The sequence below is a fragment of the Gadus chalcogrammus genome, chromosome 20 (genome assembly GCF_026213295.1).
Source record: "Gadus chalcogrammus isolate NIFS_2021 chromosome 20, NIFS_Gcha_1.0, whole genome shotgun sequence".
Taxonomy (NCBI): Eukaryota; Metazoa; Chordata; class Actinopteri; order Gadiformes; family Gadidae; genus Gadus; species Gadus chalcogrammus.
This window is the reverse complement of record NC_079431.1, coordinates 7,325,056-7,347,204: the sequence shown is the minus strand read 5'-3', so window position 1 is coordinate 7,347,204 and position 22,149 is coordinate 7,325,056. Positions and strand designations below refer to the sequence as shown.

The 22,149-nt window shown below is 44.4% G+C and overlaps 3 protein-coding genes across 11 annotated transcripts in view; 1 reads left to right on the top strand and 2 right to left on the bottom strand.

Annotated features, from left to right (window-relative positions):
* Window positions 1-967, bottom strand: part of LOC130372946 (immunoglobulin-like domain-containing receptor 2) — a 12,428-nt gene extending 11,461 nt beyond the window's left edge. For 2 of the 5 annotated variants that reach the window (XM_056579101.1, XM_056579103.1), the window contains exon 1: window positions 645-967. In XM_056579101.1, the coding sequence (XP_056435076.1) occupies window positions 645-684 (40 nt within the window). In that variant the 5' untranslated portion in view covers window positions 685-967. The remainder of the gene's footprint in view (window positions 1-644) is intronic. The other 3 variants (XM_056579102.1, XM_056579104.1, XM_056579105.1) reach the window with 3 other exon arrangements.
* Window positions 968-1,167: 200 nt separating this feature from the next.
* Window positions 1,168-5,123, bottom strand: LOC130372949 (cell surface A33 antigen-like). Its single transcript, XM_056579112.1, has 7 exons — window positions 4,961-5,123; window positions 4,404-4,582; window positions 3,746-3,959; window positions 3,383-3,547; window positions 3,109-3,225; window positions 2,803-2,926; window positions 1,168-2,489 (listed from the first exon to the last, which is right to left on the bottom strand). Exons 1-7 carry the CDS (start codon window positions 5,010-5,012, stop codon window positions 1,721-1,723), a joined length of 1,620 nt encoding a protein of 539 aa, XP_056435087.1. The 5' UTR covers window positions 5,013-5,123; the 3' UTR covers window positions 1,168-1,720.
* Window positions 5,124-6,529: 1,406 nt separating this feature from the next.
* On the top strand, window positions 6,530-20,558 carry pou2f1b (POU class 2 homeobox 1b). Of its 5 annotated transcripts, none has more exons than XM_056579499.1 (14): window positions 6,530-6,575; window positions 11,781-11,846; window positions 12,615-12,703; window positions 14,175-14,348; window positions 14,828-14,954; window positions 15,334-15,449; window positions 16,191-16,364; window positions 16,724-16,865; window positions 17,121-17,275; window positions 17,973-18,158; window positions 18,630-18,732; window positions 18,905-19,226; window positions 19,852-19,952; window positions 20,107-20,558. In XM_056579499.1, the coding sequence occupies exons 1-14, from the start codon at window positions 6,530-6,532 to the stop codon at window positions 20,376-20,378; spliced, it is 2,073 nt and encodes a 690-aa protein (XP_056435474.1). In that variant the 3' UTR covers window positions 20,379-20,558. The 5 variants fall into 5 exon arrangements, with proteins under 5 accessions (XP_056435474.1, XP_056435477.1, XP_056435476.1 ...); XM_056579502.1 differs by having other exon boundaries at window positions 14,825-14,954; window positions 15,358-15,449; window positions 17,130-17,275; XM_056579501.1 differs by having other exon boundaries at window positions 14,825-14,954; window positions 15,358-15,449.
* The last annotated feature ends 1,591 nt before the right edge of the window (window positions 20,559-22,149 follow it).

Sequence of the window (22,149 nt, the reverse complement as noted above, 5' to 3'; positions counted from 1 at the left end):
CAGGTGTGTAGGTATGCCTTTTAGCGCTTAATAGATTATCAGAAGCTGCATTTCGTCAGACAATTTTAGATAACATAACAACTTATCTAATGAATATAACGTGAAGCCGGTAGAGTACGTATGTGACCTGGTTTCCCGCAGATTTAACGTGGACTCGGGCACTTGACTCTCCGTCTGAGTCATTTGTCAAAGAACCCACAGGACGCTCCATGTTTCCTGAGAAACCTTTCGGCTTTTCCTCCTATCAGTTCCCCCATTTCCTGCCTTACAAAAGGCGGCCCTGTAGTATGAACATTTCGGACTCAAAAGCATGTAAAACAAAAACGCATAACAGTTAGTTTACCCCACTATGGCCTATTTAAATAGTTTAGACGTAGGCTATCTAAACGATGAATAAAAGTATCTTAAGCTCCTTCTGGAAATAATAGGTAACGGTTAACGTTAGATCAATTAAAATAACCACCAATAAAGACGCGCTGGTCTTGTTTAATAGTTTTTTGTTAAAACACAATAAAAAGTAAGCCATCGTCTTTTCGTTGGAGTCGACCGAAGCGCAGACCTGCTGCAGTGATAGCCCCACAAGTGGCCCATCGATTCTCTGCTTCACAAAGATAGAAAAAGCTCAAAGTTTGAGTAAAACTTACCCAATACGCATATCAACACAGCCAAACGACAAAACTTCATTTTACCGTCCGTTTTACAGTGCAGTACAAACAGTCCACATGATGGGACTTCTTGTTGACGGCTTGGTTACTTGCTTCAGTCTTTGCAACGGCGCAGTAAATCAACTGCGACTAACGGGATTGTACCACTACAGCGACGGGTAAGCAGCACGAATAATAACAAGTGGGTGTCCACAATGTATTTACATTTTATTAAGGCCAGACAACATACTGTCATCAGTTGCGTTTCATTTAATAAATATAGACCTATACCCTTGACGTGTATTTTTTTAAATACTGAACTTTGAACAATGAAGAACACGAGGGGAGTCAACCATGCTATGTTTGTGTGTGTGTGTGTGTGTGTGTGTGTGTGTGTGTGTGTGTGTGTGTGTGTGTGTGTGTGTGTGTGTGTGTGTGTGTGTGTGTGTGTGTGTGTGTGTGTGTGAGTGTGTGTGTGTGTGTGTGGAAGTTTAACATTTTAAACAAGATACGTCTCATAATATGGAAGTGTTTGTAAATATTTATTGAAATCGATTTATTTGATTTACATAACCAATAACGTACAAATTGGTAATAAGTACACCCCGTTTTACTTAATTGATTAACAATGGCACCGACAGAACAACAACAACAACAAAAAGGATATCAAAAGCGCACAATATAAACATCACACATTACATTATGGAACTTATAGAGCCTATTTCAACAATTTACTTGTTGCTATGGGCTATTTATGCACATATAATTCTACTGATTCTGAAGTCATTTTTTTTGTCTAAAATGGTACTTTATGGCAGGTTACTACCTAGTTGTTTAGTCTATGCACAAAACAGTATTGATGATGCCAAAATCTATACAAATAGGCTGACATATACAAAGGACATAAAAGCCTAATGATGATTTCCAACAACACAAAAGTATCACAATATAAAAAAAGGTTAATGTATGTATGCAAATTACATGCAAACATGTCAAATTCATATAATATTTTATTTGTTTTTGAAAATTTGGCATATGATTAATGGTCATGGCTGTCGTCAATGCTTTTGTAGATTTTAGACATTATAACTAGGCCTACTCTCACCAAGGCGATCGCGACTTCCACCTTGCCGATTATATTGTGCATCAAGGTTATCACGACTGCCATGGCGGCGATCCCGATTATCGTCAAGACGATCGCGACTGCCATAGCGATCTCGTGTATTGTCAAGGTTATCTCGACTTCCCCGGACTTCATCACTTTGGTCGTCAAGCCGATCGCGACTTCCCCGATAGCGATCGCGTTTATCGTCAAGTCTGTCGCGACTTCCCCGAATGTCATCATGTTGATCGTCAAGCCTGTCGCGGCTTCCCCGATAACGATCATGTTGGTCATCAAGGCGGTCGCTACTTCCGCGATAGCGGTTGGGATGATCATCAAGCCGATCGCGACTTCCACGAATTTCATCCTGATCATCAAGCCGATCGCGACTTCCACGAATTTCATTCCGATCATCAAGCCGATCGCGACTTCCACGAATTTCATCCTGATCATCAAGTCGATCGCGACTACCCCGAGAGAAGTCACGCTTTTCGTCAAGACGTCCACGAATGCCATCACTACCGTTTCCATAGCCATTTTCTGTATCATTATAACTGTGTTGTTCAGCTTCCAACACGCTTGTCCCAGCCCGGTTGTCGTTGTGGTTGCCCAGATCACGAACACTTTTCTCTTCAAAGTGGTCTGACTCTTCAACGTATGGCTTAGTCAAGGTGCTTGACTGGTCATCCCGATATTGGTTTCTAACTGAGGGTTGGTCTTGGAACTCCACGTCGCCGGGAGAACTGACGGAGAAAGACAGTCATTGCATGAAACAACAATGTTCTTCAAAATAGTTATAGCTAAAAGCAAAGCACAAAGCGGAAGATTTTGTACAAAATTGTACCCAAAAGAGCAGAGAGTGTAAGGCCCAATCCCATTTCTACCCCTTACCCCTTCCCCTTACCCCTCCCCCTTGTTTTGAAGGGGTAAGGGGAAGGGGTAAGGGGAAGGCGTAAGGGGTAGAAATGGGATTGGGCCTAAGTTTACACAGACAAGTCATCTGGTCAAAGAGGATGCCATAACGGGTAGGCCCCTTTAAATGGAATTCATACATACCCTTCGACAGGCTTGTTCTCTTTATCCTTCTTACAACAGCAACAGTAGATAACAATGCCGAGGACGACGAGACCTGCTACGACCCCTCCAATGATGCCTGCCGTTGCCCCAACTTTCATAGTGGCTAAAGAAAGACATAAACATTAAAGTGGTCATCTCAAAATGCTCCATTTGGACTCTGGTGACACCTTTCGTAATAATCTGTAATTGTTCGCGTAGAGCGGTGTCGCAACTGACATCCAATTCGTAACATAATACTCATAATACTAATCAATACTAATCAATCAAGTTAATTTTTTAACTCACTGGGTAGCACCGATAGGGTGAGGTTGCAGCTGTCATGACCAACTCGATTGGTTGCGGTACAGACGAAAAACCCGGAATCCTCCTTTGAAATATTAAAGAGGGCCAGGACTCCATCCTCTATAACAAAAACGAAGACAACACAATGTTTTTAAGGGAAGAGTGGGGTATATCACTGTCAACACAACAAAAGCCTTTCGCACCCAATTTCTAACTGAGACTCAAATACTCTTGACATGCAGTAGAATATTGCATTGTACGTGGATAAAAGGCGTACTTTCAGTGGCCCGGAGTGGGAATGGTCTGGGAGCATTTAGGACACTGTAGCTCTTCCATTTATAAGTGGGACTAGGGGAGCCCTCTTCAGACATACAGCTGAGGCTAATGTTGTTCCAGTATTCAGCAGTGCCTTGGATCCCACAGACAGGCCTGGATGGAGCCACTGGAGCCAAACACAATGGAAAACGACAATTAAAAATCTCCATTCACAATCAAGAATCTCACTGCACAACGACAAATGTCTGAATACAAAATGAATTTATAGTTTAATGACATTCGATTTTTGGATTCCATGGATGTGGCTTAAGAGATCTTGAGGATAATTAAATGACGCCGGTTCTGTATTTTTATGTTTTCTCACCTAGGACCAATAGGGTAGTGGTAGCTGCTGTTTTTCCCTCATCGTCGCCTTGGATAGTGACACTGCACTGGAAGCTGCGACTGTCCTGTATTAGAACTTTATCCAGCTGGAGTGTGCTCTGCTTTGAGCCGAGGTCAACCGACATTTGAGCTCGGCCTTCAAAGTTCGGAGCGATGTCTATCTGATTGTTTGGAAACCAGGTGGCCACTGGCATCTAAGGGACACACACAAACCAGGTATGTTTTACAACTATCCATTCTCCATTCAGAGCCTTTCTGTCCAAGACAAAAGAGCTACAATTGGTTAATGACGTTATACAATGTTTTACTGTTAACGGTTTATTATAAGATGCACAGAACAGAGTCAGACTGGGCACTGACGTTCTTATGACAAGTCATCAGGGTATTATTAATTATGTATGAATTGATGTATGATTTCCCTTTTGGATATTGTATATCTGTTGTCAGGATAAAGCACAACCACTTGAAGTATCCATTCACACCTACATTTAATGAATCCAAATAAAAATGTAGGTGAATAAAAAATGTAGAAAAGGGTTAATAAGTAGCTGACACCAGCTTTGGCCCTTCTACACTTCCCAGCCGTGTCATTGTACAATCAGTTTATAGATCATCAAAATTAACAAAAAAAAACGTACCCATGAATCATTTTCTTTGTCAGGTTGAACCAGCCATTTCACTAAGAAGACATTTGAGTCTGGCCTGGCTGGTTTGTATGAACATGTCATGGCCATATTCCCTCCTCTCGCCACCTCATACTGATTCTGGGAAATAGAAACGTCCAGGCCACTACAGCAGGACAGGACTAAAAGAAGACCTGCCAAGAGAAATATATAGAAATAAATGATAGAAGAGGCAATGAAATTGGGTCATTTAAAAAAGGATGAATGCATTTGTAAGAAATCCTGATCACGAGATGGTATAAAGAAAAATAAATTCTACATATAAAGTCTTATAGAATTTGAATAGCACTGTCCCACTGTATCACATATAACACAAAGTGACATTGTTATTATACAATATTAAACTCAAATGCACTCTTTTAATTTTCTCTCTGGTATACAATGAAGAAAACGGCAGGACTCTTCCGGGTAGGTTGAAACAAAAGCTAGGACAATTATTAACCCTGAACGGTTGGAGAAAGGTGTGTCAGTGTATTTTTATAGAAATTAGCAGGAATCGTGGAAAACCTTACCTGTAAAATCAAGTAGTAGTCTTCTCCAACCAAGAAATGTTCCCCTTTCCATTTCTTATGATAGGATAAAGTAGATCCAGTAGGAAAGGTCTTCTTTCGATCATTTAAGGGACAGTCTGAGCAAAAGCCTCTAGGCTAGGAGTGGCGATATGACTTCTTCTGGTTTATGAGTTAATCAGTTATGAACTGTTGACCACATGCCACCCGAAAAGGTCCAATCAGCAAAGTCTTGAAGTCAACCTTTGGTGGTAGTAGCAGGCAGGCAGGGTGGTTAAGTGATATATAACTTGATATAAAGGTGGATTTAATATAGAACAAACATATATAATGTTTATTAAAAGTGCCTGTATCTATACACTGTATACATTTCGGGTTATTTGTGTTAACATATTGATAGATCTGTTGATGGAGTGGAATATGAATTTGATCTATTTATTATCCCTTGTTGTAATACTCGTTCTAACCTGCAGGTTGCAGTGTTTACCAGCTATGACGCTTGTCGAAGGTCCTTCAATTTTAACATTTGTAGCAGATTAAGGAGATGAAGGAGATGCTCTTTACTCAGAGACACTGTTTTTATGATTTCATGTAATATGCGGCTAAAACAGTGTTTGGGTTCAAGTAGGTAATGCTACAATAACCACACATTGCAAAACCTTCTATTTGTACTGTGATTTCTGTATCCTCTCTAAAGATATATATATATATATATATATATATATATATATATATATATATCAGCAATTGCTAGACCAGGATCCGGAAATGGGGCCAGTAGAATGTAGGATAAGTGGGTCAACCAACTTACACACATCTGGGATACTGATCTTAAACTGCTGCTAGGCAAACCTCATAGATTGAAAGACATAGGCACCAGGTAGGCATATGCATTATTAATAATTATTGATAAATTCTAGTTGTGATTTGGAGAAAACAGTTGAACACTATATTATATAATTCTCATCAAATATTTTTTAAAGTCCGAGCTTAGCCAGCTCTATAATCATACAAGGCTGCGCCTTTTCAACCACTTTAATTTTCTGTTTGAATGTTTTGTATCTTTATTGTTGGTAGACCTATATTGGATACATTGAAGCCTAACTTGTAAGCCTTCCTTAATGGTCTTATTTTATTTACAAATATAAACGTTTATATTAAAAAAAAATAAAAACTGTTTAATTAACCGATCACATATCACCTTCTTTAGTTCTAACCCACTTTCTATAACATAATTGATCTTATAAGGAAATTGCCTGAATGTAGCACTTGCAGACTTGCATACGGCACCCATTGTGACAAACCACTTAAACCAACTTTTGTGATAGAAGACATCGCATACCTTTCCTAACGTACCACCCGTTCAAACTCAATCGTGTGTGCGTGTGTTTGTGTGTGTGTAGACGTGGGTTTTTGTGTGTGCACGCGTGTGTGTGTGTGTGTGTGTGTGTGTGTGTGTGTGTGTGTGTGTGTGTGCGTGCGTGTGTGTGTGTGTGTGTGCGTGTGCGTGCGTTTGCGCGCGCGTGTGTGTGTGTACACCTCGGGGCTGGGATTTCGTGTTAAATATTCAAAATGGCGGACGGAGGAGCAGCGAGTCAAGATGAGAGTTCAGGACCAGGTAATCATTACAGCATTTTACATATTCATACTCATATTCAAACTCTCTAACCTCCATCTAAAATGCACAGAATAAAGGCGAGGAGAGGGTGTTCGGACCAAACATGTGTGCCTACACGTTGTCCGAGTTTATGTACAGCTAGTTGTAATTTGACAGAGGAGGAAACGGCTATTGCAGTGCGACGGCAAATAACAGGGGAAAACATGCCTCCCTTTGTGTGTTTAGTCCGATGTACGCCGCTACATATTCATACCTCTGTCGACAAATACAATTTAGCATATTTTATTAGTCATCGGTCGACGAGAGCGTGGTTGCCTCGCGTCCTATTAAACCATTTCACAAACACAATTTGATGTAAATCGGGCTGCTAGCAGGCTAACATTAGCTCGGCAGCTAGGGCTAACCAGGTCGGCTTTGTGTTGATGCGCACAGTGGTGGCACACAAGCTTTTGAAAGAGGTTTGCATATTCATTTTTTGGTGAGCGCGCAGTGGTTGCGCTTCAATGTTTGCGATCGTATTTATGAGGTGAAACTGGTTCACATACAGCGCCAGGCTCAAACCACACTCTTGTTAGGATTCAGCGCGATGTTTTTTTTTTTTGTAGCTGTTCGTTTTTTCTTTCAGCCTTTTGTGCTCGATGCAGGCTCTGTAGAGCCTGTTGTGTTATTCATGTGGGCCTCCGCCGTACACACTGCGGAGTTCAGCATGTTCTATCCTCCTCTCCTGTTCTCTCGCTCGCATTTAGTGTTGAGATAGATAGCGAAGGGTGACGTTAGAGAATGTTTCAAAAACCCTACTCTTTGCCATAATCCTGTACCTTTTTTAATTTGTGTGGAGATTTTCTGTCGGATCAGTTTTTCATTCAACTTCAATGCCATGAAAAAGTGGTAGCTGTTAAGTGAAAGACAACTATTATTAGAGCAGTTTCAGTCAATACTTTTATTTTCGTTTTAGTTGTACTGGTCACCAACAAAGGAATACTATAATTTTCCCCTGCTGTTTTTGTTTACGCTTACATTGTTTATACATGAATCATTCGATACTTCAACTTCATTCAATACTTTATATTATTACTTTTGTCTAAACACAACCACTCTCTGCAGTTGAGGCGTTCATTGGAGTATAACTGTCAACGTATGGCCACATCAGTTATCAGAATTTGAATAGGGGTTCAACAGTTGTACCTGTGTAGTTTCCTTTTGGTCTAGGGAGGGGTAGTTAAGCCTACTTTCCGAAGCCCACAATAGCTAGCAGGGCATTCTCATTCACTCTTGTCTAAAGGCAGGACAAGACATGGCTTGCAGACGTTACCACATGCATCCCCCCTCCCAACGCTACAGTTTGAAACCTGGGCTAAAACAACCAGCGTTGAATCAGATATGGATACACTGCTCTTGGCTGTATTTACTCAATTACCGCAACTACTCTGTGCTTTATACAGTTTGTCTTAATGTTTGCGGTCACATACTTTGTATTTGTTTTCCTATTATTTGTCCATACCTTATTCATTACTTTCTCAAAGCACTGAAAAGATGGCAATCCTTGGTTCATCTGTAACCATTTGTGTACATGATTTATTGGGTAAATCTATGTTGCATAAATGCAACCTCCTTAATGGAAATAGGGCAGCTTTTTTTCCAACAGTAGATAAATCCCCCCCCCCCCCACTGCCATAAATGTGCAAATGTCCAAAAACGTTATGTTTACAGTAAGGACATTTTCCCTCACACATTAGGACAAATTCTTAAATGTTGTAACTCTTCTAGTTTCTTTTTTTCAAAGACTAATTGTGTCATCCTCCGACTTTACACTTTTCTCATTTAATCAGTTTTACAGTTCCACCCTTATTCCATCCGTGGAGTTCCATTATGAATATTCATTAATGTAAACAGAGTTGTCATGAATAATGCATCATTCCCTCTAATAGATTCAGGTCTTGGCATCTGAAAGTATTGAGAAGCACTACATGAAGGCTCTGGTTAGACGAGCTGTCTGAGAGTGGAGTTTGAGAATCTAACTAATAGGGTCACAGCCACTTCTCCACTGTAACAAAGTTGAGTGTCATCTAAGGCACATTTTAACACTGTTTTATTCTGAGCGCAGAGAGTACAGCTGAAATCCGTAGCGGTGACAAAGCACACAGGCAGTCGGATCAAGAGTCTCTTTTAGAACACAACAAAGCATGCCACCCACTCAAATTTGTTTGGTTTTTCAATCCATGCCATTTATTACACCTTGACCGTCAGAGAGAACATATGCACATTTATAATTTGGAATTTAAGTACTCTGTGGGAGAATTTTGGCAAATGGATATTGTCAGTCACACTTAAAACTACTTCTTATGAACTACTGTGTACCACAAACTCTTGGAAAAATATTTTAGCAGAGGTATTAGAAGATTTTTATGGTTATTCTAGGCAGCAGGAATTATTATTGTTATTGCTTATTGTTAAATCAATAAGCTTATTCTTGTTTGTAGGTGTAAAAAACACATATCATCCATATGATATAAGGGTAAAAGACGTGGTAACCAATTGTAACGGAGACGCCCAAACCAAAAACATAACATATTATGTGGAATCATTCTTATTTTTTTCATCATCAAAGTATGTTTAGTAAACCTTTTAATACCTGACCACAAACACTTCATGATGTGTAGGACTCTTTACACTCTTTGATCAGTGAAAGAATAGTATCCTCCTGACAGCTCAACATTTAACACATTTCTATTCGGCCAGATAGATGGACTTGTAAATGGGAGCAAGAGAAGTGGTTTTCCCCTCCACTTCAACATGGTTGGTTGAGTTGAATGTGGAGGTGCTAATTATTTTTTTTCTTCTCTCATCTCATGCTGAAACTCTCTGCCCATGTTAACGTCGCTGCCATATACCGCCGGCCTTTCAATGTAACGGCACTAATGAGCTAGCTATTTAAAATTCTCTTTGCAGGATATTTGTATAATGCATTGTTCCGTAGCAGCCAGCAGGGCTTTCAGCCCATAGTTCAGTAGCAGCAAAAGTGAGAGAAACATCTTGGTAGAAAAAGGTTTGGATTTTTCTTACCACCTCATCCTTTCCATTCTTTATTTCCTCTAATAATTGCTTGTGTGTTGGCATTGTGTGAAGGTGAAAAATAAATAGTTGGCCATCTCTTTTACAACTTTCACTTACTTTTTCCAGAGCAATACCTTTTGCCCTGTGTCCCGTCAGGAACAGCAGCCTTCTCTCCACTCGTTATAGAATCAAGGATTTTCTTGAACAGGCAGAATGTTTTTTTTTTTTTTTCTAGTTTTGATACTTAATGTGTAGGTGTTTTGTACTATTATAGGAGGGGTCATGAAGGTTAGCAACAGGTTTTGCAGTGTACTTCCTCTATCCGTTTGTTACCGTTTGTCTCCTGCAATCTCGTTAAACAGTGAGGTATCTGGGCTACACTGTGACAACTTCACCTTGTCAACTGGGCTGCACAAGCCTGTTGTATCGTAATGGCTTGGTACAGAGGAATTGGCTTTTACTGGTGTTGGCTGTCTAGAAGCTGTGTTGTCCTTCAGTCTAGTTAGTTGTTCCAGGCAGAATAACAATGAGTCCGATGGCGGCGTATCACCACGGCAGCCATGTCTCCCCGTCATGTTAACTCTCAGAACATGTTTAAAATGAATTTTAAAAGGCCGGGAAATGAAACACTAATGGAATTTAAAGCTAATCTAAATATGCTAATCTCCAAGCACTTCATAAACATTGCCAGCGAAAAAACCCGACGCCCACTCTCTGTAGTTACTCACTGTGGAATGCTTTAGCCACAGGGGGTCCAGCAGTAATGACAGACTTGTGCTGGATTAATGTGCAGTTATTTATTTCCATTTGAGCGAGTCCCCCTCTGCCTCCCCTCATTCCCCATTAATAGTTGGGCCCAGTTTCCATGGCTGCGGGAGGTGCTCTGCTCGGGCAGCCTGAGACATTCTATTAGCGCCGTCGCCGACGTGCTCAGACCCCGTCAACAGGCCCTACGCTGCATTCTGGGATATCTCCAACCCTTTACCTGCTCTTAGCTAATTACTTTATTTTTTTTGCCTTGCACTCAAGCAATAATTGGTCTTTGGCTGCTGCTTCCTGGGCCCGCACGATGGCACCGAGTGCTGTTTGTATCACTTTTTCCTCCCGTGTCCTCCTTATTCTGCCGTTTTTTTTATCGTCCTCCAAAAGCCATCCAATTAATATGCTAATGAGCTGATAAATATTTATAGCGGTTTAAATTATGCAGAAAGCTTTCGGAGCCTGGTGTGAAATGCGTTGCTCACAGGACTTCAAAGCCTTGCATCGCTAACGAGGCTGGGGCAGATTTGCATACGGCTTTAATCAGCTGAATACTGATTATGCTTCATTATAGTTTGAGGGAGGGGGCGGGGGAGGCTGCCAGCTGCACTTGTCGTTAGTTTCATTCCTTCGACCAGAGGGAGAGTGTGAGAGGGAACTTTTACTGAAGTCGTGACAATCTTGGCACATATGAGAAGGCGAAAGAGAGAGACAGCGAGAGGGACCGAAAAAGGGTGCGTGTGTGCAAAGTAGGGTCTGTAATAGTGGGTGTCCGACGGGGAAGAAGAAAAGAGAGTTGGGAGAGCAAAGCCAAGGGGAGCCGTTTGCCTAAACCCTCTCGGCTTTCCCAGCTTGCATATCCTAGTGTTGCTCAGTGGACCGTGAGGTGGACACTGCCGCTGTGTCTGTGTGCAGCTCTAGCTGTGTATTAGACTCCGCTCGCTGACCACTGGAGAGTGAAAAGAGAGGGAGAGAAGCAGGTGGAGGGAGTTCGGTCTGTGGCTTTGCCAAGCACAGGCTGTTTTCTGTAGCTTGTGTTTCGCACGGTTGCAGGAATAACGGTTGGATCGGAAGCGGGTAAGTTTGTTAATCGTTTGGCTGTTTGTGTGTGTTTCTTTTTTAGAAGGTTCGATGGTCTGACATATCAAGGTATTTTAGACGGGAGACTTGGCGACTCTATTCTCAATGGGCAGTGTTGTTGCATATCGGTAGAGGGCATTGTGGTCCAAGAGGTGTGAGGATGTTGATGGGACTTGTGCTTCTGTTAAAAGTGATGAGGGCAACAGGAGGAATGTGTGTGACTTGGGTCAAGCCGCTGTGCCTGAACACCCGCAGCCTCTGTGTTGTGTTGTGACGAGGTCGCTCATTATCCCTCTCGTTCACCTCTTGCAGATTCTAAAATGAGTAATCACTCGCAAACGACTAAATGTGCAATGGCGAGTGGTGAAGGAAACACAGGTGAGTGATCACAGCTCTTTCTCCTCTTCTTCTTTTTTTCGCGCTACGTGGACAAATTGTTACAGACACGGTTACACGGCCTAATCAACAGGTTGGGGAATTGGAAACTGAAATTGGCCATTATTTTCTTTGAGCAAAAGTGAAACCGTCCGTTTGGTGTGGTGCACTTGAACTTCTCTTGTGCTTGCTCATTATGGAAATTAAAAGTATGGCAGCCGTCCAACCTACTTGTTACACAATCGTTTTTTGGTAATTTAAATGTTTCGACCACAGAGCCTCTTTTGGTCACTGTGTTATCAGATTCAATGTCCCCTCTTTGGTGCTGGTGGACTAAATCTGTAATGTCCATTAATGAACATGGATTGGATCATTTATATCAAACTATACATTATTGTGTAATGATTTAGCTGCATGGTATTGCATGTTGTTGATATGATATGGAGGTTTCATTGTCCTTAAGCAGTTGACAGGTGAATGCACCCATGGCACATCCTTTTTTTTTTTTCTCCAGTAAACACAAAGTAGAGTTCGATTTGACATGAAGTTATACTTAGATAAACCAATTAAGTTTAATTCAATCTACGTAGCAAAGGCCAGCAGGACATGGCACATGTAGCATGATTCCTAAGAGTCCAGGCAGCATGAATGTTCCCTCTCTTACCCCCATAACATAATTCAGGATCTTTTATAACCCCCGATACACATTTCACTGTTGTTGTTTTTGAACTTGACGGTATCGTCGTTAACGAGCAGAATCTCTGTCCTCAGGAGCCCAGACAAATGGACTGGACTATTCGAGGAGCATACCAACCACATGTGCAATCACTAACGCACACGCACAAGCCCTCCTCCAACAGGTAAGCCACGCACGCACGCACGCACGCACGCACGCAAGTGTACACCCACACGGTTCTTTAGCAAGAGCGTCACATATAATACTATTCATTACATTTATTATAGTTTCATCATTTGTACAGAATCAGGGTTAGACTGTGACTGTTTTTCCACTTCTCAGAAAATGCCTTCATAAAGGCTACATTCAAGGTTTAGACTGAAGCGTAATTGTTACACTGGAGGTAAAGTATAAAGTTTGAATATGGACATGCTGATGCGCCCAACCAGGAAGACTTTATTGAAATTAGCCTGGCTCTCTGGGTGTCGCCTGGCAACAAGGCAGATTAATCAACCCTGTATGCTAATTAGCTGCTTTGCGGTTGCTCGGAAACAGATGTCGGAGAATATGCAAATCTATGCAGAATTTACATGCACTGCATAACAGTTATTTTAATTAGCATCTCAACTTCCCCCGTCTCAAAAGGCTGCAGTCGTTTTTTTATATATTTTTTTTCTACACTTTCTCACTATGATAATCCTTTTCTCTCTTCAGAAATAAAAAAGCCTTATGCTGAGAGCACTGTTATACTGGAAATATGAGATAACTTTAACGTTATCTCTCAATGCCAATACTATTGGGACAGTGGCACAGAATTCCTCCCTTCTCAATTAAATTTCCCCTGCCCGTGGTTTAATTAAAACCTCAATTTAATTAGATTATTTTAATAGGCCTATGCTATTGTTTGATGCTACAAAACAGTGCTTTAACCGCTTTATCGGGTTGACTCTCGGTGTGTGTGTGTGCGCGCACGTACGTACATGCGTGCGTGTGCGCAGGCTGTGCTCTAAGTCCTCCACTCTGTGCTCTGCCCCCACTAGTCAATGTCAGAAGACACAGCTCTTCCGACCTCCGTCCAGCAGAATGCGTTGCCTCAGACCCAGCTAATGCTGGCAGGGGGACAGATAGCGGGAGTAAGTCGCATGCTGACTGGTCGTTTGAATAGCAAGGCCCCGCCCGTGCATCTGGGCTCAGATCGATCACACGGTCTCTGACCCCGATTCCCCGGCGAGGGCCGTCTTCTCCCATCACCCACTCCATGTCCGGGGCGCTTCTCCTTGGCACCGGCCGGAAGATGGACACTGTCCACGTTCTGGGACGCTGATGCTGTCCCTTCAAAAGCTCCATCCCGCATTGTCTGGATTTCATCACTGTCCTCCTCATTTCTGATCTCGGGTTGACTCTGTGGCTGTGATGGAGAGGCGACCTGTCTTGTCACTCATGTTCTGTAGACGCTCATGACGCTCTTCATGCATGTGGTCCAGTGTTTCCAAGCTCAGCCGTACCGGGTTCACTTCCATTAGCCTGACCTCTGCGTAGCCCGCCCGTCTCCATATGGTGTGTGTGTGTGTGTGTGTTGTCTCGCGGCCGAACTCTGTGGTGAAACTCTTAAAGCGATGAGTTAAGCCATTAACTCTCCTCCTTTCTCCCGCTAGTTGACCCTGAGTCCAGCGCAGCAGCAGATGCTGATCCAGCAGGCCCAGGCCCAGCTCCTGGCTGCGGCCGTGCAGCACTCAGCCAACCAGCAGAACAGCACCACGGGTGCCAGCATCTCGGCCTCCGCTGCCACGCCCATTACCCAGCTGTCCCAGCCCATCCAGATCACCTCGGTAAGGGAGCCACTCGCACACACTCACTCACTCATTCACTTGCATGTTTTGACTTGGACCTCACAAAATTGTACTAAATGTATATGTATATAGGTTTTGGCGGTCGTCTATATTTTCGCCTCTATACTGGTTCTTCAAGATTGTCCAATTGCCAGGGAGTGGTGGGAGGAGGGGTGGGGGAGTTATATCAACTGAGCAATACGAAGTCTTCATTTTATTTAAATTCCATGGACATCGAGTTGACGATAACTCCTAAAAACATTCACGAATCATCATTCAAGTCAACGATATGAATGCACGGAGGCATAGTGCAATATTGGTCTACGAGCGCTCAGTTTATATTACTGTGTAGGAAAAACAAATTGTCGATCATCCCTTCAAGTATACGATCCATGTGCTTGCATGTGTTTTTTCACTCGTCAAACGGTGCTGGCCATTTGAGTTAGTGGCGGTTCTGATTGTTGGTGTCTCCGCAGCAGCTTCAGCAGCTTCAACAGCAGAACCTGGGTATGCCCCAGTATGTCCTGGTGCAGCCCGGACACCACATCGCTACGTCACTGCAGCCCACACAGTTCATCATCTCACAGACGCCGCAGGGCCAGCAGAGTACGTAGCACTCCCCCGGGGTCTAGGAAACGCACGCCTTCTAGTGGCTGACGTGCTATCAACAGGAATAATGATGCATTTCGAAGTATGTAGCCCTATTTGTTTTTGCCACGGTAAACAGCTCAAGGTAAATAAGATTGCGGGAGAAATGCACATAATACAAGATGCATATCGAAGTAAAACTAGAATAAAGATCAGATACATTGCAATACTAAAATACTGTACTTGTAAAACCTTTTGTAAATATAGTAAAGTATTACATGCAAGTTTTAAGTATTGCTCTTTCATGAGATAAATTGCACTTTATTCATTTATTTACCCCTAGTAGGGAACCAGAAGCGAGCACATGCATATATGAACACATCCTGACTGTTTGTAGGTCTGCCTTTCTTTGACTCTGCAGCGCTCTTGCAAGGCACGAGTCTTTTAACTCAACTACCTCAAAGCCAAGCCAACCTCCTGCCGTCTCAACAGAGCATCTCTCTGACCACTCAGGTACCTACCTCTGGGCTGCTGTCCCCCCCCCCCCCCCCCCCCCCCCCCCCCCGTCAAAGTGTGTTGCCTATGTGTGGTTCGCCAACGAGCCTGTTCCAGTGATCCACGGCTCCTGCGATAGCGGCGCCTGTGTTCTCCTTGAAGACGGCCCGTCAGGAATAGGCTAGCTTAGAGAACAACGTCACCGAGGTCTACTTTGAAGTCCTTTTCATCGCGCTGCCTTTTTGATATGGCTCACTAAAAGGCATTTCCATAGACATTTCAAAGCTTTTATGTCAAAGCCGTGTTCCCCAGCTTTGTACCGTCAGGATGCGGGGTACGCATTTTCTTGTGTGATATTGAGATGAGCAACACTGTTTTTCATGCGATACCACAATATTGACATTCTGGTGTTTAATTATTCAGTGCACATGAGGTCATCTTGATAACTGATCTAGTAATGTGAATATGGGATGACCTCACCATTTCAGTAGGCTAAAAGAATTGTAATAACTGCAGAAAGGTGGTTGACATATTGTGAAGAGGCAATATTATTCAAAAGACAATGTTATTCATGTTACATTGTTATTGTACAAAGTCTGACAGAATTTACACCTTGATCTAAAGTAATCAAGAACACGTAATAAGTGTCAAATTGCACTGATTGAATTAGCTTTACGTGGTTTTGACATTGATGTAACGCATAGTGAGTCCACGGTTATCATGGACCGTAACAATAACGATAACGGTTTGTGCTTTCAGCCTGCAACACCAACCCGTACGATAGCATCCACCCCTCTCCAGTCCCTCCCCCACAGCCTGACCCCCCCAAAACGGCTGGACACCCCCATCCTGGAAGAGCCCAGTGACCTGGAGGAGCTAGAGCAGTTCGCCAAGACCTTCAAACAGAGACGCATCAAGCTAGGCTTCACGCAGGTACGGACTGTGGGCATTCAGCTCACTATAATGGAAATAATGGAGCCAGCTGTAATGGAAACGTATTGTTAAACATATTCTGCCTGTTTGGAAACCGTCTATAATGTTAATGGCTTGCAAAGTTGCTTTATCTATGAATATTTCTATGCATCTATCACTAAGAATCTTCATATTGATAATACAATTATTAAACCCCGGGCAAAATATCAATTTTCACCACTAGATGGCATCAAGTATGAGTGATGAGTTTAAATGATCCACTTTTATCACAGAGCTAATTATACTTTGCATAGAGGCCAGCAGGTCCCTCAGTGCATCTGCTATTTCTCACTGCCTGTCTTTCCTTCTCTCCAAACCAGGGGGACGTGGGCCTGGCCATGGGGAAGCTTTATGGCAACGACTTCAGCCAGACCACCATCTCCCGCTTCGAGGCCTTGAACCTGAGCTTTAAGAACATGTGCAAACTCAAGCCCCTGCTGGAGAAGTGGCTCAACGATGCAGGTTGGTGACCGAGGTCAAAGCTCTACGTTTCGTGAATCTGTGCCCTCACACTCTTATCCCACAACTACTCCCCAACCAATCTATACCATCGGTTGACTACGGCCAGACTTGTGTGTATTGGCACCTCAAAGTTGGCGTTTCACGCTCTTTGGTAGGTCTGTATAACTTGAAAGATTTCCCGGCCCTGGAAAGGTCCTGGCGGATCAGTTGCCTGCTTGTCCTTTACCTCTCCCTCCGTCCCTTGTGCCCGTGCTGTTTGTGCAGAGAACCTATCGTCTGACCAGTCCCTGTCCAGCCCCAACGCCCTGGGCTCCCCCGGCCTGGGCATCGAGGGCCTCAACCGCCGGCGCAAGAAAAGGACCAGCATTGAGACCAACATCCGCGTGGCCTTAGAGAAGAGCTTTATGGAGGTAAGAGACTCGGTAGGCATGGACTGTAGCAGCTGAGTGAATACAATCTTTTTTTTTTTATTCAAATGTTACTACTTATCATCTTTACTTGTATTGCGTGTTTTAATATTGTGTTTTAATATTTTGATGTTGATTAGTGTAGTCAGGCAATCTAAAATGAGCTTGAATATAAGCCAGAGGGGAAGAGCACATCTGACTTGGAACAGCCTTCGTGGACTATCCTGGGTCTTTTTGTATTTATAATTGCCTTTGGCAGATGGCACTGATGCGGCAGAACATTCTACGCATCAATGATGTGTTACTGCTCGAACAGATTGGACCGCTTTCTTCTCATTTAAATCAATTAGGACTAGTATCATCCAGGCTGGGACTTGGTGAATGATGCTGTGGTTTACACACCATCATTCTGTGGGTTTTATGTGACCTGCAGACTTGAGCTTTAATAGTTATGTACGTTGCCCCGCTCAGTTATTTTTATTAAAAAGGCAGCCAGCATCGATTTTTATAAGTCGGTAATTGGCATATTAAGTTCCAGACAATGTATCCGTTAATTAAACAAACTCTCTGAAATGCGATGTCTCCATTTGTGTGTTGGTCAGATGGCGTTTGTGTGGGTGTATGTGCGTGCCTGGCAACGTAAGGTTTATTGTCGGTCCCAGACTTACATGGCGTCTCTGGCTTCTTTCTCCTCTTCAAGCAAAACCAAAAGCCTACATCGGAGGAGATCACCATGATCGCCGACCAGCTCAACATGGAGAAGGAGGTGATCCGGGTCTGGTTCTGCAACCGCCGTCAGAAGGAGAAGCGTATTAACCCCCCCAGCAGCTGCCACTCTGTGGGCCACACCCCCATCAAAACCATCTTCAACCCCAGCAGCCCTCTGGTATGAACAGTCTCCTCGTATGGTGCAGTAGAATGCATCATGGGACAATTTTGCCCCCATTTTGAGAAGGGAGTTCATCCTGAACAAAAGTAAACATGCCATAGCCCAGGCTAATCAAAACTTTGTTTTGCCGTGTCTCACATGAGAAACATTGTGGTAGTCCCAAACACAAACAACGTCTCCCCATAATGTCGAATCATTTCACAATTAATAACTTGGCGATCAACCAAACACCATCGCGACCGACATTCCTATGCACCTGTACGTACAAGTTGGAGGTACTTTTCTGCCACTTTGTGTCTGGTTGCGGGTGTTGCCATCGGTTTGCCCTGAAAAAATCGGTTGAATAAAAGGTCTTTGGGGTTGTCGGCAACACCTGCCTGCGCATCACACACACGGAATGCCGGGGAAACCTGCCTTGATCGCAATGTTGTTTCTGAATGTAATGTCCCTCTCCCCCCTCCTGCCTAGGTGGCCAGCACAGCAAGCCTTGTGAGCAGTCCTACTCTGACCACCCCCTCCACCCTGACTGTAAACTCAGTGATGCCCCTGTGTAGCACCAGCGTCTTCACAGGTGCGTGTCTTTTCCGTGTGGGTCTGACTCAGACATGTCTAGCCATTATAGCTTTATGACCATTATGATTGTAAGTGGCTCTATGGGGAATTCTGGATTGGCGCTTGTGTTGTGTGCGTTTGTAAATAACCTGCTGTGTCTCTCCATACCTCCCGCTCCTCTACCTGCAAAGGCACCACCATGGGCATGACCAACACGGCCTCGGTCATCTCGACCACGCCCATGGTGACCACCATGGCCAGCTCGCCGGTGCTCAGCCCGTCAGTGGTGAGCCTTCACTCGGAGGCGAGCAAGGCCAGCGGCCACGAGCACATGGTCATCACGCCCACGTCCCTCGCCGCCACGTTCAGCGGCGGCGGCCAAGTGATGGTGTCTGCGTCCGGGCTGTCGGCCGCCCTGCAGAACGCCGCCCAGTTACCCAACAACTTCGCCGCCATTGCCGCCGCAGCCGGACTCAACCCGGGGCTCATGGCGTCCTCCCAGTTTGCTTCGGGGTACGTGACACGCCGTGCCTCACACGCAGCGTTCCCTTAAGCTTTCTGCAAATGTGCATTAGCTAAGATTTCAGGGTTGGAAAGAGAGACGAAGAGGGCACGTTTTAGAAAAAGAATCCAAAAAGGGCCCCTCCCTCCCTTCCGCTCCCTTGCTCTCTTCCTCCTAAGCTGTCGAGAGGTGTCCCATTCACCCACCATTGATTGACAGGGAAGATAGATTCCTCAACCAAATCAGGGCACAGATGTCCTGATCGGTCAGTCATTATTCTGGAGTGGTCTTAAACGTCTCCATTCAGAGGCAGGCAACCGCAAACGGATATTCCCCAGAGCATTTCATCTTTTATCGGCAGACGGGAAGGCATTTCAAATAAAACCTCCTAAATCGTCTTGTGTACACATGATAATGTACACACTGAAGGTCCGTTATGGAGCTGCAGAGAGGATGATGCAGCTTAGTGTAAGGCTATCCCTCCATCCCTGGTATTTTATCGTTGCCATTATTTCCTGTATGTTATGCCGTGTAGGAGCAGGTGTCATGTGACTATGATATGAATCAGCCGGCTCCAGGTGAGTGCTGTGTTGACGCGGTCTTCTCGCTGTGTGCTGACTGTTTCTGTGTCCACAGGGGGGCGCTGCTCAGTCTCGGCCCGGGTGGTCTCGGAGGAGCCCTGGGTCCCACCCTCATGAGCAACAGCACCCTGGCCACACTGCAAGGTGTTTGGAGTGGCAAGTAACTTTAAATTACTCTCCATTCGACACTCGGACATCCCCCCCCCCCATAATGTACACACAATGCATCCATCAACAACATGAGCCTCCAGTCCGTCAGGTCCTCTGCGCTGAGCCGCTCCCTCTCATGCCGTTGTCCTCCTGCCCACAGCTCTGACCTCCGGCGGCAGCCTGCCCATCACCTCCCTGGACGGCAACCTGCTGTTCGCCAACACCTCGGGGGGCAACGCGCACAACCTGGTGACGGCGCCGCTCTTCCTCAACCCCCAGAACCTGTCGCTGCTCACCAGCAACCCCGTGAGCCTGGTGTCGGCCGGGGGGGCGGGCGGGGGGGCCCTGCAGCTCACCAGCGACGCCCACCACCAGGCCACCACCGCCGGCATGCCCGCCTCCACCATCACCACAGCCTCCAAGGCCCAGTGAGGCCTGCCCGCGCAGGCCCCTCGTAGCGCGCACTGCCCCGGGGCCATCCCACGCGCCCTGTGCTGTGGGGCCGGTCACTGGGGGAGTCGGAGGAAGCGGGGGGAGTCAGAGTTAGATTGACATCGGCTCGACGCTTCAGCCACGCTTTTCAATCCTCCTTCTTCTACTCGTCCATTCCTCCAACCCCCCTCCCCCCCCCAACCCCCCCACCCCTGTTGAAATGTCATTGTTTTCGCTGCCACCAAAAATTGTAGTCCGCCTCTAACCCAGGTGAGACAGTCGTTGTCTTTCGTTTTTGTTTTCCTGCTACAGTGTCACACACACCGTAGCCAGACTGTTTTACCACAGACTCCCGCTCCAAGCCCAGAGTCACCACTGTGGTACCACTGAGCTGTTTGTCTTGTTCACTTTAATTTTTTTGTGAGTGTCTGTGTATGTATATCTATATAGATATATACTATGTATCCTTTCTAATTCAGAATTAGCTCTGGAATACTTTCTAACCAAAAAGTCATGATTATTTCTTTTTCAACTTTCTAACCACCAAATTGTTAACCATTAACAATACTCATCATCACTAAAGGGGGCTTGTGCGTCCCCCAAATAATAGTTTATCTATCGGGTACTGTTGGACAGACCCATACCAAATTCATATCAAAGTTATGTCTTCTAGGACGTATGATTTAGTTTTTTTTTATGTTTTTCTTTTATATATCTTTTTTTTTTTAAGCGTCTAAATCTAATATCAACCTAAAATGAATCGTTCAACTCCTATATCACTTTCTAACTGTGGTTATAAGGCTTTAAAAACGAGTAATAAGTGGCCGATGTGACGCTTGTTGCTTTAAGGGTGCGAAGGAGCAGACATGTCCCTTCAGTCCACTCTGTCTGTAAACACTGAGCTCTACACGCCGCAGCAGTGGCGTGACCGCCACCCAGTTGGCTTCTGTTTGTAAACTGGCCGTCTGGGCGCCGACCATAGAGACTGATCGGGGCTCGACTCCTCACGTCGAGAGCTTTAAAGCGGCGCCGCACACAAGCGGCACGTTCCGAACGAGGGTGTCGACGAAGAAATATTATCGAATTATTATCATTATTATTCTTAGTTGATGATCGTGGTGGTTGAACTGTCGGGCTTCAGTGGGTGTGTGTGTGTGACCGGGTCCCCACAGGGCCCCCAGTCGCCAGAGGGCACAGGCTGTGCTGCAGTCGGCACGGAGGGCCACGATCATCACACTAACACATTGGGTAGGTGGGTTGTTTTTTTTGTTGCCTGTTTTTTTTACGTACCGTCGTATCTACTTGTGCACAGTATCTGTACCAAAAAAAAGGAACTGGATCATTGAGCTGCAGTCTGCCTGTTGTATGAGGTGTGAAAAATCTGTTGGCGTTTTTTTTTTTTTAACGGTCCTTTTTTAGGTTGCAGTCGTTTGACTGGCTTACTTCAAGAAATACCAAAAATATTTGTTAAAACAATTGTGTAGTTTAGCATAGCCTAGTCGATATATTTATTAATACAACATTTCTCATTTATCAGCAAACTATAGAAATGCAATATTTTGATCATTTTCCAAAGATAACTTTTTAAGTTTTTTTCCTTGCTCAGCTTTTAATTGGCAGCACAAATTACCAAATATGGGTTTGGCAGGTCGGGGCATGAGGAAGCGGTTTCCTTCCGCTTAGTTTCTATAAATAACCTGGGTGGGAATTTTTAATGGTTTTATAATTTTGGGCCCTCTTTAATCTTGTTCGGTTCTCTGATTCCTACAGT

Bases quoted from the DNA above. Each gene is read 5' to 3' on its own strand.
- LOC130372949 (XM_056579112.1), bottom strand. From the start codon at position 5,012: ATGGAAAGGGGAACATTTCTTGGTTGGAGAAGACTACTACTTGATTTT. The intron at 4,583-4,960 runs GTAAGGTTTTCC...TTCTCTTGGCAG, and splicing joins ACTACTACTTGATTTTACAG to GTCTTCTTTTAGTCCTGTCC. The intron at 3,548-3,745 runs GTGAGAAAACAT...GTTTGGCTCCAG, and splicing joins CACTACCCTATTGGTCCTAG to TGGCTCCATCCAGGCCTGTC.
- pou2f1b (XM_056579498.1), top strand. From the start codon at position 6,530: ATGGCGGACGGAGGAGCAGCGAGTCAAGATGAGAGTTCAGGACCAG. The intron at 16,866-17,120 runs GTTGGTGACCGA...GTGCCCGTGCTG, and splicing joins GAAGTGGCTCAACGATGCAG to TTTGTGCAGAGAACCTATCG. The intron at 19,953-20,106 runs GCAAGTAACTTT...TCCTGCCCACAG, and splicing joins ACTGCAAGGTGTTTGGAGTG to CTCTGACCTCCGGCGGCAGC.